Source organism: Culex quinquefasciatus, chromosome 2 (assembly GCF_015732765.1).
Source record: "Culex quinquefasciatus strain JHB chromosome 2, VPISU_Cqui_1.0_pri_paternal, whole genome shotgun sequence".
Classification (NCBI taxonomy): domain Eukaryota; kingdom Metazoa; phylum Arthropoda; class Insecta; order Diptera; family Culicidae; genus Culex; species Culex quinquefasciatus.
In genome coordinates, this window is record NC_051862.1 from 149,641,916 (window position 1) to 149,658,014 (window position 16,099).

Here is a 16,099-nt window from a genome sequence, read left to right on the forward strand (position 1 = left end):
GTGTTCAGAATCCTCCCCCTGCTGGCCGTGAAGCGAAAAGGTGGTGGCCCGGCGGCGAAGGTGTTCATGTTCCCACGTGCCACAAGTGATGCATTATATGTAATAGTGTGGCAGTTTGAAGTGCCGTACGGACTTTCATCATTTCATACACCAACTCCGAGGGCAACTAATGCTGTGGGAGTTGGACCAAATGACGAACGGTAATTTATTTATCTCAGGTACTTGCTCGAAAGTCTGTTAAATAATGGCTTGATATTTTAGCACTCGAATTCCAGACTATTTTTTTTAGGAAATAACTCGATTGTTTCCTGAAATATTTTATATTTTTTTTCAACCAATCTTTTCATCTATTTTTAGCAAAAAATGTTTGTTTTATCAAACAAAATAATTTGGCATGCAGCATTTTAGGTTCTTTTATATTTGTATAGTGTTATTTAGTTATAGAGATTATTTATAATTTTTGTTTCAATTGATCAAATCCGTTAACGTCTACTCATCCCTACTAAATTCTAAGTCAAGCATGTTGAATGCAAAGAATGTAATCACAACTTCAACAGGTGTGGCTTGTAAACATCAACAGTCGATTCTAGTTCCTACGGCAACCATATCCATGATACGGAACCCACGTGGCCGTGTCTCGATCTATCGAAATTCACGACCATCCGGTATCGATCCAACAGTCGATGATGGAAAATTCTGCACATTCGTTCATTATTGTTCAACGGAGGCAGTCTTGCTGTGAAGGAATATCCGCCAAATTTTTCAAATAACTTTGCATAACAGTTTTGATAGTTTAAAAACCCAACGATATGAGGCTGGTAAAAATCTATCTGCGTTACTATCCACCAGGTAAGTTTGATGATTGATTTTGATTGATTGTTTAAATTTGATCACCAATTTGTTTTAGGAATCGCACTAAACTATCGAAAACGTAACATTGAAGAAACGAAAATGATTGATCTCTTCGATCTAACTCCAAGGTGAGCGATACTTTCAAAGTCTTTCCCAACTCAATCTGTTCAAACAGAAAAAAAACTCTTCCCCCTTCCAGCTGCGACCTGCAGGTGGTCACCAAGAAGATCGCCTCCACCGAACCCCTCATCACGCAGGACATCTTCCCCCAGGTGATAGAAATCCTGGAGAAGCTCCAGAAAAAGCTCAAGGAACCGGTCAAGACCAAGTTCTACCTCTTCAAAACGCTCCAAACGCACATTCTTCCGCTGACGAACGTGTCCTTCGACAAATCGGGCAAGAAGTGAGTATGCCTACTAGCCGTTTTTTGGTTTGTATTGATTTTATGTCGAGAAGTTGGCGTGATTTTTGCATTGGAACGCTGGTGGTTTTATGATCGGGGTGGAGGGTGGAGTTGGGCCATTCCGCTGCAGTTCAGTTAGGAATCGATTGGAGCATACATAAAACAAGAAATAATAATAGCAGCACTATCGCCAGGTGTGAACTGTCGATAGCATTGGCATTGAAGTGGAAAGTGGGTGCGAAAAGGCATAGACTTTTAATTTTGATGTGATAGAAAAAGCTTGGATTTTTTTTTGGAAAGTGATGTTGACATGCGAAGCATTGTGTAATATCTTTTTTATCTTTGTGATAGTGTGAAATTGAAACATTTTTTTACGGCATAATCTTATCTAACCTAATCTAATTGAACACAAGCGCAGCCAGTCCGAAGATATCTTCCTGGAATAAATTGAGGTTATCCAAGTACTTTCTTTACAATTTTAATTTTTACAGTACATATGAGTAACCCCGGGTATATATAGCAAAAAAAAAAGACCTGGCTTACTGCGTTGCATTAACCGTAGAGACAGATTCTGTGAAGGGACCACATTTCACATAATCAACAGGGGAGGAAGGATGCGTGGGCATACCGTACAAGCGCTCTGAAATAGTTAGGTGAACAATCCTCAACAGTGTTGCAAAAGAGTGATAGAAAAGCTATCAATAGATTATCTCTGCACCAAAAATATCCGAGAGTATAGCGACCGTCACTATAACTTGTGAGATCTCTTCTTGTGTCTCGTGATTCCCAGAGATGTCAATCTCTCTCTATCACTCCTTCCCTTTTCCTCGACTATGCGCTCTCACCGCTGAGTCTCTCAATCTCTCCGAAAACTGCAATGAGAGAACGCGAGATGACGATTAGGAGCCGACCACGCATGACGCCCCTTCAAACTGCGTTTGCAAAATTGGTTTTGTGACGGCTTTTGTGGTTAAACACTGTTGCGGTAGGATGATCGTGGAAGCGAGAATGAGAGAGAAAAGGAAAATGTCAATCGCGAGTGGGTAAACACGAAAACGTGTTCGGCTATGTTCGGCGCTGAGAGTTTCAATGAAGAGAGAAGAGCAGTTGTATTTGAGGCATGAATATTCAGGCGAGATAATTGTAGTTGCTGAGAGCTGATATTTTGATATTTTAACAACCCTGATCCTCAACCAAAACCGGAAATGGATTTTATTTGTATTTTTTTATTTGGCTCAAACTTTGCGGGCGCTTCCCTAAGACCAAACAAGCCATTTTCAGTGAATGATGCAAGTCACCTTACAATTTTGGCAGCTGTCCATACAAAAATGGTACGTAAATATTCGAAAATCTGTAACTTTTGAAGGAATTTTCTGATCAATTTGGTGTCTTTGGCAAAGTTGTAGGCATTGATGAGGACTGTTCAGAAAAAGGCACACGGAAAAAATCTTATCGATTTTTTTTAAATTAAGGCCGTTGCAAATATTTTTCAAAGCTTATGTCGCCCCACCCCCTCCCCTTCAAAATCGGTTCGAAATATCAGAGAGCATTTTTTTTTTCAAAAAACTTCAAAACTTTGGTGAAAATAGAAGTCTATTCAACAGAAAACAATTTGAAATGCATTTTCCTGCTTTAAAAAACATATTCAGTTTGTCTGGGATCGATCTAAACTATTTGGATTTTTGTGAATTTCGTCAATACTTAGATATTTTGAAAACTAATGATTGCTACACAACTGAGCAGGTGTAAAATTCATTTTAAAACACTTGTTTCATTCATATGTTGAGACCATAGCTTGTTATTTAAATTTTTATATTATTTTATTTTTTACCCCGCCACCCACCCCCCGGATTTTGGCCAACTTAAGATTCAACAAATATTTGCAACGGCCCAACTTTTTATTACAAAAACTCAATTGCCCAAAATTGATATTTTTTGATTTACCGGGTTTTTTTTTGTTTTAGGGGACCAAAACCGCGACTTTTGAGCCATAGGTAATATGGTCAAAAAAAGTTCAGTAGAGTTATTTTTTTTTGAAAAACATATATTTGTTTTTAATTTGAATTTGCAATCGAAAAGTACCCTACATTGTTTCGATCTCACTAGGTTTTTTTGGCCAAATTTTCCCTAGTTTTTGTTTAATTGCATTTGAAGAACCTTCTGTTACCAAGCGGTTAAAGAAAAGGAAATAGTTGCAAGGAACACCAAATCTCTATGAACCAGCCATTCACACAAGTTGTAAAATTGTTATTGCGGTAAATAAAATGAATTGAATGGAAGTACCCTACATTTTTTTTATAAAGAGCCTCATTATCATGAAATAGCCACCGAAGGTTTAATTTCAGTGAAATCGTGCTTGTAATTGCAAATATTTGGAGCCTAACATTTCAAAAGGGCACATAACTTTTTTAGACAAGAGTGTGTCCCTTTCACACCTTATGTAAACTGTCATTCGAGTGAAAGGGATACACTATTGTTTACAAAAGTTATGTGCCCTTTTGAAATGTTAGGCTCCACATATTTGCAGTTTTCAGATTTAAAAAAATAATGATCATTTCTGAAAATATATTTTTTAAACTTCAGAAAATTTGCTATAAAATTTTCTAAAAGACAGTAAAGAATGGACTTTTGGTTGCTGAGATTTTCTAATTTTCTTATTTTCTACTCAGAATTCCGAAAAAAACGTATTTTTCATCGAAAAAAAAACTAAAAAAGTTTTAAAAATTCTCCCATTTTCCGTTACTCGACTGTAAAAAATTTTGGAACATGTCATTTTATGGGAAATTTAATGCACTTTTCGAATCTACATTGACCCAGAGGGATCATTTTTTCATTTACAACAAAATTTTTCATTTTAAAATTTCGTGTTTCTTCTAACATTGCAGGGTTATTTTTTAGAGTGTAACAATGTTCTACAAAAGTGTAGAGCAGACAATCCCAAAAAAATTGATATATAGACATAAGGGGTTTGCTTATAAACATCACGAGTTATCGCGATTTTACGAAAAAAAGTTTTGAAAAAGTTGGTCGTCATCGATCATGGCCATTCATGGTCACCCGCGACAGACACGGACGACGAAACAAAGAGAAACGCAAAAAGTAACTTTTTCAAAACTTTTTTTCGTAAAATCGCGATAACTCGTGACGTTTACAAGCAAACCCATTATATTTATATATCAAAATTTTTGTCTGCTTTACAATTTTGTAGAACATTGTTACACTCCTAAAAATAACCCTGCAAAGTTAGAAGAAACACGAAATTTTAAAATGAAAAATTTTGTTCTAAATGAAAAAAGACCCCTCTGGATCAATGTAGATTCGAAAAGAACATTAAATTTCCCATAAAATGACATGTTCCAAAATTTTTTACAGTCAAGTAATGAAAAATGGGAGAATTTTTAAAACTTTTTTAATGTTTTTTTTCGATGAAAAATACGTTTTTTCGGAATTCTGAGTACGCCATCGAATCGGGCGTCTAATTTGACATAAAAGTCCCTTTGACACCAAATTTCTATCTCATCACCGTTTCAGGCTGCAAATTATTGAAAAACACCTCTTTTTTCGCATGTCGACGTCGTCGTGCTATCTTGTCGCACCCGCCATTTTGACGTTCCGAGTAAAATGCGTTTTAATGCTTGACCTTGAATATTCAAAAACGAGAGCACGCAATGTAAACAATAACAAACACGTTTTGTTTGGCTCACCATTCTGTGCATTGTCCCGAAATTGGTTAAAGTTGGTTGCTGGAGTCCTGAGTTATAATTACAAATGTTTACGGTAGTCTAGCTTGTACGTGCGACAAACGCATACTGACTTTCCTGGCCTGAAATACCTTTGGCCTTTTGTCGCACTTACATCAATTTTCATGGAGTGACAAGATAGCACGACAAGATTGAAACTACTTTCATATGTAAAGTGACAAAAATGCACGGAGTTTTTTCGGTTTTTGTTGAATATCTCAGGATTGAAATCGAATTTTGGGGATCTGTGAAGGTCAAAAGGTGAGGCATTGTGAGCTGCACAAAATGGCGTTCTTAACTCAATTTGACCCAAAATGCACGTACGACAAGTTAGCACGATGGCGACGATGTTCAAAAATGGAAGAGGTCGTACCACCCCTCCGTCACGAGATATCAAAAAACGGACCTCGGATTCGTGATCAAGGACAAAAGTTACTCCTAAGGATAAAGTTTCACGCAAATCGAAAAGGGGTCGGGGCAACTTTTCCCGATTTCGTGTGAGTTGGTAGAGAATTACCCCTCTATCAATCATTCATTTTAAAATGGTAAAAAAACGATAATGGTAAACAAAAACCTAAAAAATCTCAATTTTGCGGTAAGGGGTTGGTATCTTTTTAAAATGAAGTAACACCAATTTTTCGTTTAAAAGTTGTAATAGTTTATTTTTACGAGGATAGATCTGTTTTCAGATGCTTCGGAATTTAATATCTTCACAAATAAATGTTGACATCAAATTTTCTGATCATCTGATTAATTTATATGAACTTAATTGTAAATTGAATGTAACAAGATTATATTGAGGTTTTTCATTTATTATTTTTCAGAACATATTCAAAATATTGGTTCCAAAAAAGTAAGAAAATGTATTCTTCCGTTTGAATTTCGGTTATTCCCTTAATTTTTTTACGGAAAAAGCCTGGATTTTTTCCCGGGAAATTGAAAGCTCTAGTCTAACCCAAACAACCCTCTATTTTCTAATTCCGATGTCTCAGCAAATAATGGTCCGAATTTCAATGTTAAAAAAGAAAAATTCGTGAAGTTTTCCGATCTTCTCAAAAACAATATTTTTATTTTTTTTTAAACAAGACTAACATTTAAAAAGAGCCAAACATTCAATGTTACGCCCTAAAACTTATTTCCACATGTTTTTTTTATTGTTGCAATATGTTACAAAAATTATTTGAATTTTCAGATGCATCACAGGCTCGTACGACAGAACTTGTCGCATTTGGAACGTTGAAAGCGGTGATGAGGAAAAGGTGCTCAAAGGTCACGAAAACGTTGTCTTTTCCGTCGCTTACAATTATCCCAAATGGTATATTTGAAAGCTCTTTTTTGGTTAGTGTTAAAGTTAAAATAAAGATTTGAATTTTCAGTGATCGCATTCTAACCGGATCGTTCGACAAGACGGCCAAAATCTGGAATCCCACCTCTGCCAACTGCCTGAACACGCTGTGGGGCCACACCGCAGAAATTGTGGCAGCAGAGTTCAACCCGAACCAGGGCGAACAGGTCGTGACCTGCAGCATGGACAATACGGCACGGGTGTTCCACGCGGAAACGGCCCAGGAGGTGCATCTGTTTGGGGATCACCGGGCGGAGGTGATTTCGGCACGATTCAACAAGGATGGCAACCTGCTGCTGACGGCTTCGTTTGACCAGACGGCCATCGTTTGGGACATGCGGATGAAGGAGTTGGGTGTTCTGCCGATTATTCCGGGAAATGTTCTCTAAATTTGGGTTTATCGATTTTTTCTAGACATGCCGTAGTCATCCGAGGTCACGAGGCAGAACTAAGCAATGCGATATGGAACTTTCAGTGCTCGTTGATCGCTACCAGTTCGTTGGATAAAACGGCCAAGATTTGGGACGTTCGGAAGCTCGACTACTGCCAGGCGGTTGCAAGCCACAAGGATGAGGTGCTCGATGTGGCCTTCAACTGTACCGGGTCACGGCTGGCCACCGGAAGTGCCGACTGTACCGCCAAAGTGTGGGACGTTACCGGAAACTTTGAACTGATTACCATAATGGCCGGTCATACGGACGAAGTGTCCAAGGTGACGTTTAGTCCTCCGGGAGGACTTCTCCTGACGGCTTCGGCGGACAAAACCGCTCGAATCTGGAACTCGGCCACGGGAATCTGTACCCAGACGCTAGCGGGTCACGACGGAGAGGTATTTTCCTGTTCGTTCAATTACAGTGGAGATGCCATCATCACCGCGTCCAAGGACAACTCCTGCAAGATATGGAGATGATACGACTGGTTCTCGGGCCAAGCCTTTAAAGTATGTAACTGTATGAATATCATATCAAACTTCAAACATCTCAAAGTGTAACGCCTAAAGGACTGCATCAGCTTGAACAATGACGGGACAAAAATTCACATCAGTCATTTGATTCAATACATTTATTGCCATTGAATTTTGTTGTTCTTTAGCCCATCACCACCGATTTTAGCCAATATCATGATATCATCATTACACAGGGTAAATATAGTTGTAGATTTGTATTTTCATCCTCCATCCTAGAAAACTTGAAGCTTGTCTAAGTAGTGTTGTTTTATGAAATAAATGTATTCACATTTTGTAACACCCAATACTTTAAATTCAACATTCAAATCTACCTCCATGATGACACACAATCACCCATACTTGAAACAAACTCGCTTAAATCAACGCTTAATCAAATCTGTCGTAAACATGCCACACAAAACATACGTTCGCTCCTACACATTATTTCCTGTAACTTTTTTTTCAAATTTTAATTACATGTCGCCCCTTCCCTTCTCCTGTACCTTGTGGAGCAGACAGAGAAAGCTAAACCTATCAAGAAGCACAGTGTGGTGTGTAGCAGCAGACAGGCTGAACACTGGACCAAATATATGCTTAGATATTGAGCGCTCCGTTGCTCCTCGAAAACGGGACCGATTCATCTCATCAAACTTATGTTTGTGTAAGTGTCACTTAAACACACTGAAATGGCTTGTTTCGTTGTAGAATAGAATCTGGTGTAAACAAATCCATATTTTGAACTTTGTAAAAATCAAATTCATGAAAAAATGTTTGTTTATTGCTAGGCTCCATACCAAAGAGAATATTTTCCTCATTTTGACCATAAAAAATCATAAAACATTCAATTTTCTAAATTAAAAAAAACTGACAAATTGGCAGATGGGATTTTTTGAAAATCTGTATACTGAGAAGGGTTTTTTTTTCTATTTGATTTGGTGTCTTCGTCAAAGTTGTAAGTTAGGATTAGGGCTTTCAGGAAAAAAGTGCACGGAAAAAATAAATTTCCCTACTTTTAATTTGATTTTTTATTATTATTATTCCAGACTCGTTTATCCGAAGACCTCAGAAAAATTTCCCTTCTGATAATCGAATCACGAAAAAAAAAGTTTTTTCGTTGTCTTAGTATTTCGTATAGTCGTTGTGATTGGTATTTAAACATTCAAATACGACTAAAATGAAGTCACTGAACTCAAATTTGATGTTTTATGCAAAAAAAAAAAATAAAAAAAAACTTGTTTTTTTGTTCATTATTCGATTATCCGAAGGCCTATATAAAAAATACATACCTTCGGATAATCGAACTATTGATTATTAAAAACAAAATAAGAAAAAACACATTTTTCAAATTAAAAGATGAACCTAAAGTGCCTGAAATATACTGCCGTTCTAGGGTACGTTATCCATTAGTGGACCCCTTTCCTATAGTGGACCCTCTGAAGGATTTTTGATGATAAATTCAATGAAATCACAATTTCAAGCGTGTTGTTGCCTACAAATCTTTTATTTGGCATGTTCAGCATCATTCAATTCAATGTTGACTGATATTGAATTGTCCTTTTTACCAAAATAAGTGTTTTGAGTTCGACATCTGAAATCAGCCATGGCCACTAGCATTTTCGCAACAAAACTATATTTATATTTTATGATTGAATTAACTATACAATATAATTTTGACTGATTATTTAACTTCAGCAAGTCGAAATAATGTAATTTTAAGGAACATTACTAAAATAAAGCGAAGAACTGCTCATTTTCGAGCAAAAAATAGGGTGGTCCAATATAGGACAACGAAAATCCGAACTTTTCCAAAAGTGGACCCCTGTTAATTAAACCTTCAAAAATGAAGAAAACTGTGTATTTAAGCAAAAGTTTCTCTTAAACATACAATAAATGCTTGTTGTTATCAACCTAAACGCATATTTTTTTCAATTAAATATTATTATAGCTGTTTCATGTTAAAAGTACCAAAAATGCTGAAGCCGTAAAAAATATAATTAATCAAAACTATCAAAACTTAACTGAAGCATCATAATTGCAGTTTGAAATGATATTTTATAATAATAAATCAAGAACAAAACATTTTTTTTAAATAAACGTGCGTGGTTTTATCAGCAACTGTAAACAAATCTACTGTTTAGTTTCGGTCAACAATTTATGTAATTAATATTAAAAAATGTGCATCAAAGTTACTTTTTTTTTATTATTTTTATGTTTACAGTGATTTTTGAAACGTTTTCTCTGATCTTTTTCGGAAATAAATGTTTTTAAATGTCTGTTAGGTTTTTTTGTTGTTTGAAGCCAATTTTGTTAACAAAATATATTTGTTTATGATGAAAAGTGAGCAAAATCCATCTTTTATTCATTATATCTATTATTAGACCTACACCATGCATCAAAACATCAAATATCGGTTAAATTTGGTATAAAAATAACAGTTTAAATAACAATCGGATTATGGACCCGGGTCCACTATAGGAAAAGGGGGTCCATAACAGGCAAAAAAAACTTTTTTTTCAAATGGCTATTTTTCTGCTCAAAAACAAATAAACTGATGAAACAAATAGTCAAAATTGCTAAAAAGACTTCAGTTTTTATTGTTTTGTACAAAGGGTTATGAAAAAGGGCTTAAAATATTGACAATTTGTGAAAAATGTGCATTGGCTTTACTAGGGGGTCCACTAATGGTTAAAATACCCTAAGCATAATTGCCTCATGTTCGAAAAAGTGCAACTTAGAAAAACGCGATTGAAATTTTTCGACCGATTTCTGTTTTTCTACGCATAATTGTCCCGTAGGTTCCTATGCGCCTTATGTGTCCCTAATCGCCTCCGTTTGCAGTTTATCACCCTTATTTGTGATTCTCTAGCTATACAACAGATAAACAATATATAATGCTTCGTAAAACTAATGATTCCGTGTAAGAAAATACTCGGTGGGACAATTATGCGTAGAAGTACAATGATGGGACAAACAGACTTGGTGTTGTTTTTCATGAGTTTCCGAACAAAGTACCAGATTTTATGTGTTTTTCTTAAAGTACATATCAGACTAAACTTAAAAATGTCATAAAGTCAAAATCGTCCAAAACTGACATGGGACAATTATGCGTATAACAGTATCTCGAGTAGAAAAAACGTGGGGTAATTGGGTGGCACGGAATATATGTTTGCAGTAATGCGTTTCCTTGATAACGTATTTTTGCCTGTAACATAAAAACGGTTTTAAAAACCATTATTTTGAAATTTAGTTTGCCAATATTTAAAATTTTTCATGTTTCCGGTACAAGATATTGCACCTTCCTTAACTTCAGTGCAAAGGATGCAAAATTTCTATAAATAAAAAATACGTTTTCTAAGTACAGTCCAGACTCGACTATCTGATGCCAAGATTATCCGAAGGTTTTTATTGGACTTCGGATAATTGAATCATGACCGTTTTTTCCGTTTTTATGCTTTTAACATCAAATTCTAGTTCCGTCACAACTTCTGTAACCCCATTTTAGTCAAATTTGAGTATTTGAATGTCTTTCAAATTAAAAATTGCATTTTTTCAATATGTTATCACCGCCAGCTTGGATTTAAAAATACTGAATCATCGATCGAACCGAGTGTGGACTGTATTAAACTTTTAGTGAAAAGAATCAATTGAAAAAATGGCTTTTTCTTCCGCATGCCAATTTTGGTTCTGAAAACACAAATAAACATCAATCTTGCCGAAGACAACAAATCGATCCGAACATCCTGTCTCAAGATAGACCGGGTTGTTGCTTGATAAAAATCGCTTCTTCTGCAAAGTTTGGACCAAATAATAAAAAAAGAAATCTCAAAAAAATGCAAAATTCTAGAGAAAAGCTCACGTGTTTTGTCCGCTGAGTGTTGAGTTTTGGAGATCAAAATTTACACTCGTTGTGATTTTTCACTCAAATGTGGTATTTTCTATTAGGTTTCGCTTTTAAAAATGCGTGAGAGTTTTATTTTTTATTATTATGCGTGAGTCACTAGGGCGCTAGCAAAATCTTAGTAAAAATAGCATTGAAATAAGTTACTTGAACAGGAGTGTTTGCTCGATTGCATGTTCAGTTTATCTTAGCTCATTGATTAACGGGTTCATCCCAATTTTTATTGGTTGGTTGTATGAAATTTACACGTTATTTGCATGAAGCATGTTATTACATTTAGTAAAGAAAACAGCCAAGTGTACATAAACATATCAATCAACTCTTTGTTTATAATAATCATATCTATCATCTGTTTTACAATCAAAAACCATTATTCAAAGAACGATAATATACGAAAAAAAAAATAGATAGATATTTAGCTAAATTGGTTCAGTCGAAAGGGAAATCGCAGTGACAAGAATTCACAAAACTTCCAAAACTCCCAACACTGATCCATCCCCTCCTTTCGCTAATAACCCTTCAGGTCGACGTGGTCCAATTCATTCAACCGTTTTACGCGAAGCCGGGTTTCTCTGCTGGAGCCCGCAAGTAATTGATAACTTTAAAAAAAGAGGGCGCACTTCTTTCGCACAAGTTTGAAAGAAACATTAGCCAGTTAAGTAATGTGAGTATAAATTGAAGATCTGGTCAAAATTAATAATTTGATGCATTTTAATTCCGAAACCAAATGTTATAATTTTGTTTGTTAATAGTCAGAGCAGGATAGGAAAATGTTTGCGACAATATTATACACCATCTTCCAAATTTCAATAGAACGTGCGCTATTTTTTTTAGTAACTTTCATATCCGACCATTTTATTGTCATTAAACATTTTTCAGGCTCAGTTACACGCAAACACTTACACACAAGTTTAGTGCCCACTTTCATTCACGTCTATTCGATATTTTATGAGAATATTTTCGGCAATGCCTTCAAATTTCCCGACTGATTCAATAAGCATTGTTATTTTTATTTCAGATATTACTGCGGCAAAAATGCATTAAATGGGAATCAACACGCCAGTAGAATAATGATTATACTGATATATTTTTTATGTTGGATGTGATGGCTTAGCTCAACATTGTTAGTAAAGATATAAAAGTGTGATCAAGTTTTCAATTAAGTGTTAGTGTTACTCCAAATTACAGAGTTATGATAAATGATTATTATGGATGTGTTTGCAAAAAAATATCACTAGAACCTTCGTATATGTTTGATATTAAACAGTTAGGTCAAATTGAATTTTAAATCGTCAACCTGATTCAAAAAAAAAAAAAAAATTAAGGATATACTATGTTATAGAGGTTTCCTCATTTGCATTAAATTAGTTTATGATGTTTGATCAAATTATTATGAATATTTTAGGGATTATAGTATCAAGAATATAAAAAATAGACTTCTGTGCAGTAGATGATAAATATGCCAAAACATAATAGGTTATTATAAGATTAATTTATTTATAGAAAGTTTAACTAGAAAAATACCTCGCAATCTATAAAACTTAAAATAATAAGGCAAATTTGAAAATATCAGTTTTGGATAAATTTCATAAATAATAGACTTTGAGTTAAAATGAATTTCTGGCACAGTGCAAACGTAGAGTATAAGCTGTGTTAAGTATTGGGTAATTCTCTACCAACTCACACGAAATCGGGAAAAGTTGCCCCGACCCCTCTTCGATTTGCGTGAAACTTTGTCCTAAGGGGTAACTTTTGTCCCTGATCACGAATCCGAGGTCCGTTTTTTGATATCTCGTGACGGAGGGCGGTACGACCTTCCATTTTGAACATGCGAAAAAGAGGTGTTTTTCAATAATTTGCAGCCTGAAACGGTGATGAGATAGAAATTTGGCATCAAAGGGACTTTTATGTAAAATTAGACGCCCGATTTGATGACGTACTCAGAATTCCGAAAAACGTATTTTCATCGAAAAAACAATAAAAGTTTTAAAATTCTCCCATTTTCCGTTACTCGACTGTAAAATTTTGGAACATGTCATTTTATGGGAAATTTAATGTACTTTTGAATCTACATTGTCCCAGAAGGGTCATTTTTCATTTAGAACAAAATTTTTCATTTTAAAATTTCGTGTTTTTTCTAACTTTGCAGGGTTATTTTTAGAGTGTAACAATGTTCTACAAAGTTGTAGAGCAGACAATTACAAAAATTTTGATATATAGACATTAGGGTTTGCTTATAAACATCACAAGTTATCGCGATTTTACGAAAAAAGTTTTGAAAAAGTTACTTTTTGCGTTTCTCTTTGTTTCGTCGTCCGTGTCTGTCGCGGGTGACCATGAACGGCCATGATCGATGACGACCAACTTTTTAAAACTTTTTTCGTAAAATCGTGATAACTTGTGATGTTTATAAGCAAACCCTTATGTATATATATCAAAATTTTGTAATTGTCTGCTCTACAACTTTGTAGAACATTGTTACACTCTAAAAATAACCCTGCAAAGTTAGAAAAACACGAAATTTTAAAATGAAAAATTTTGTTCTAAATGAAAAATGACCCTTCTGGGACAATGTAGATTCGAAAAGTACATTAAATTTCCCATAAAATGACATGTTCCAAAATTTTTTACAGTCGAGTAACGGAAAATGGGAGAATTTTTAAAACTTTTTTAGTGTTTTTTTCGATGAAAAATACGTTTTTTCGGAATTCTGATTACGCCATCAAATCGGGCGTCTAATTTTACATAAAAGTCCCTTTGACACCAAATTTCTATCTCATCACCGTTTCAGGCTGCAAATTATTGAAAAACACCTCTTTTTTCGCATGTGCAAAAATGGAAGGGGTCGTACCGCCCCTCCGTCACGAGATATCAAAAAACGGACCTCGGATTCGTGATCAGGGACAAAAGTTACCCCTTAGGACAAAGTTTCACGCAAATCGAAGAGGGGTCGGGGCAACTGCTGTGTGAGTTGGCGGAGAATTACCCTATTGATAAACACTTAGAGCTTATACTTAATGGATCATTATCAATTCTGAACACTTCACTGTTGTTTGATTGTATAAAGTGTAGTACATAAGAAGCAACACAATTGAATTTAGCGCAGAGAACAATAGAGCAAATTGACATTTAACAAGCGTTTTCAAATTAGATATGAGAAGCCTAGAAATGTTTAAAAGTAATATTTATAAATGTAGCCGTATGTGTTTTGTAGAGCGTTAGGTTGGAAATTGTTACCAATTTCATTACAATAACTCAGAAGGGGTTGAAAAAAAAGCAATGAATCCTTTAAAATGTAAAAAAGTTCATGCAAAGTCCGTTTCAAGTGTAGGAAAAAAACTGCTGAAATCTAGCTAAATTATGGTAATCTTCCTGTAAAATGTGCCACAGGTAACGATTTAGAAATAAAGATGAATTAACTAGGAACAAAAAACTGGAAACTATTACTCTAAAGGTCTTCATAAAATTTGTTCCATTTCACATTTCCAGACAGTAACTTAATTGTAGTTTATGCAACGAGTTGCAAAATAGTAGTTTATGCAACAAGTTGCAAAAAGAAGATTTTTTCAGCACGAGTTGTTCATTTATCCGACGAGGTTTACCGAGTTAGATAAATACGACGAGTGCTGAAAAAAAATCAAATTTTGCAACGAGTTGCTTACAACATTTTTTGCAGTTCCGAAAAACGCTTCTTGTATGGAACTTTATGTCAAACATTCATGTGTTTAGTCAATTCACCATTCAAAACATAAACATATTGAAAAATGATACTCTTCGATACAAGTGTTGAAAAGTTCAACTTTTCAGCACCCATTTCAGTGCTGAAAAGTAGAACTTTTCAGCACTGGTATTGAAAGGTATTAATTTTCCATTCAGTTATTTTTGGTAGGGAAAAGTAGGCCGTTTCGTTTCTCCAGAAAAACAGGAAAAGTTGACAGTTTCACAGTGGAATTGCAAAATAGTAATTTATGCAACAAGTTGCAAAAAGAGGATTTTTTCAGCACGAGTCGTACATTTATCCAACGAAGTTTACCGAGTTGGATAAATACGAAGAGTGCTGAAAAAATCAAGTTTTGCAACGAGTTCCATTAAACATTTTTTGCAATTCCAAAAAACACACACTGAGTGAAATTTTATGTCAAATTTTCATGTATTTTGTCAATAAATCGTTTAAATCAAAAAAAAAATGTTGAAAAGTGTTGCTTTTCGAAACAAGTGTTGAAAAGTTCAACTTTTCAGCACCCATTTGAGTGCTGAAAAGTAGAACTTTTCAGCATTTATTTTGAAAAGTATTGCTATTCGATTCTGTTATTTTTGGTACAGAAAAGTAGGCTATTTCGTCGTTCAAGAATGACAGGAAAACTAAAGTAAAGCGGACTGTCAAACTTTGGGAACGATTTTCTCGGAACACCGAGTTGATTTACGGGTGCCACGATATCTCGAGATGGGATGGACCAAATTGGCTGAAATTTGAGGTGAAGACTCTCAAGATGTATTCCGTGTGCATGACGAAGCCCAATTTTTAAAATTGGCTTTATTAAAAAATACAAAAATCAAAAACTAACGGTTTTTTATATGAAAAACACAAACATATTTTTATTTTTTTTAAGATAAACTTTTTGAAAATCGGGCTTCGTCGTGCACAAGGAGTCGGTTCAACGAGTCTTCACCAAAATTTTGAGCCGATTTGGTCAAGACAATGTTGAGATATCGTGGCACCCGTTTTTTGAAACTTCTCATTTGAAATTGCTATATCTCGGCAAAGATGCAACCAAATATCTTCAAATTTGTTTTGAAAGTAGGTGAAAATGTATATTTTAATGCCATGAAAAAAAAAAAATAAAAAATAAGTTGATGTGTATAACCTCTAACTTTTTTGCCGATATACATGTATCTAACCCCTTAAGTCAAATGT

The 16,099-nt window shown here is 34.9% G+C and overlaps 1 protein-coding gene across 1 annotated transcript; it reads left to right on the top strand.

Annotated features, from left to right (window-relative positions):
- The first annotated feature begins 706 nt into the window (after positions 1 to 706).
- On the top strand, positions 707 to 12,841 carry LOC6032938 (dynein assembly factor with WDR repeat domains 1). The gene is made up of 8 exons (XM_001843406.2): positions 707 to 849; positions 908 to 980; positions 1,052 to 1,255; positions 6,188 to 6,310; positions 6,372 to 6,689; positions 6,755 to 7,280; positions 7,802 to 7,947; positions 12,203 to 12,841. Exons 1-6 carry the CDS (start codon positions 810 to 812, stop codon positions 7,248 to 7,250), a joined length of 1,254 nt encoding a protein of 417 aa, XP_001843458.2. The 5' UTR covers positions 707 to 809; the 3' UTR covers positions 7,251 to 7,280; positions 7,802 to 7,947; positions 12,203 to 12,841.
- The last annotated feature ends 3,258 nt before the right edge of the window (positions 12,842 to 16,099 follow it).

Coding starts and splice junctions, on each gene's coding strand:
- LOC6032938 (XM_001843406.2), top strand. CDS start 810: ATGAGGCTGGTAAAAATCTATCTGCGTTACTATCCACCAG. Junction 1,256..6,187: donor TTCGACAAATCGGGCAAGAA/GTGAGTATGCCT, acceptor TTGAATTTTCAG/ATGCATCACAGGCTCGTACG. Junction 6,311..6,371: donor GCTTACAATTATCCCAAATG/GTATATTTGAAA, acceptor TTGAATTTTCAG/TGATCGCATTCTAACCGGAT.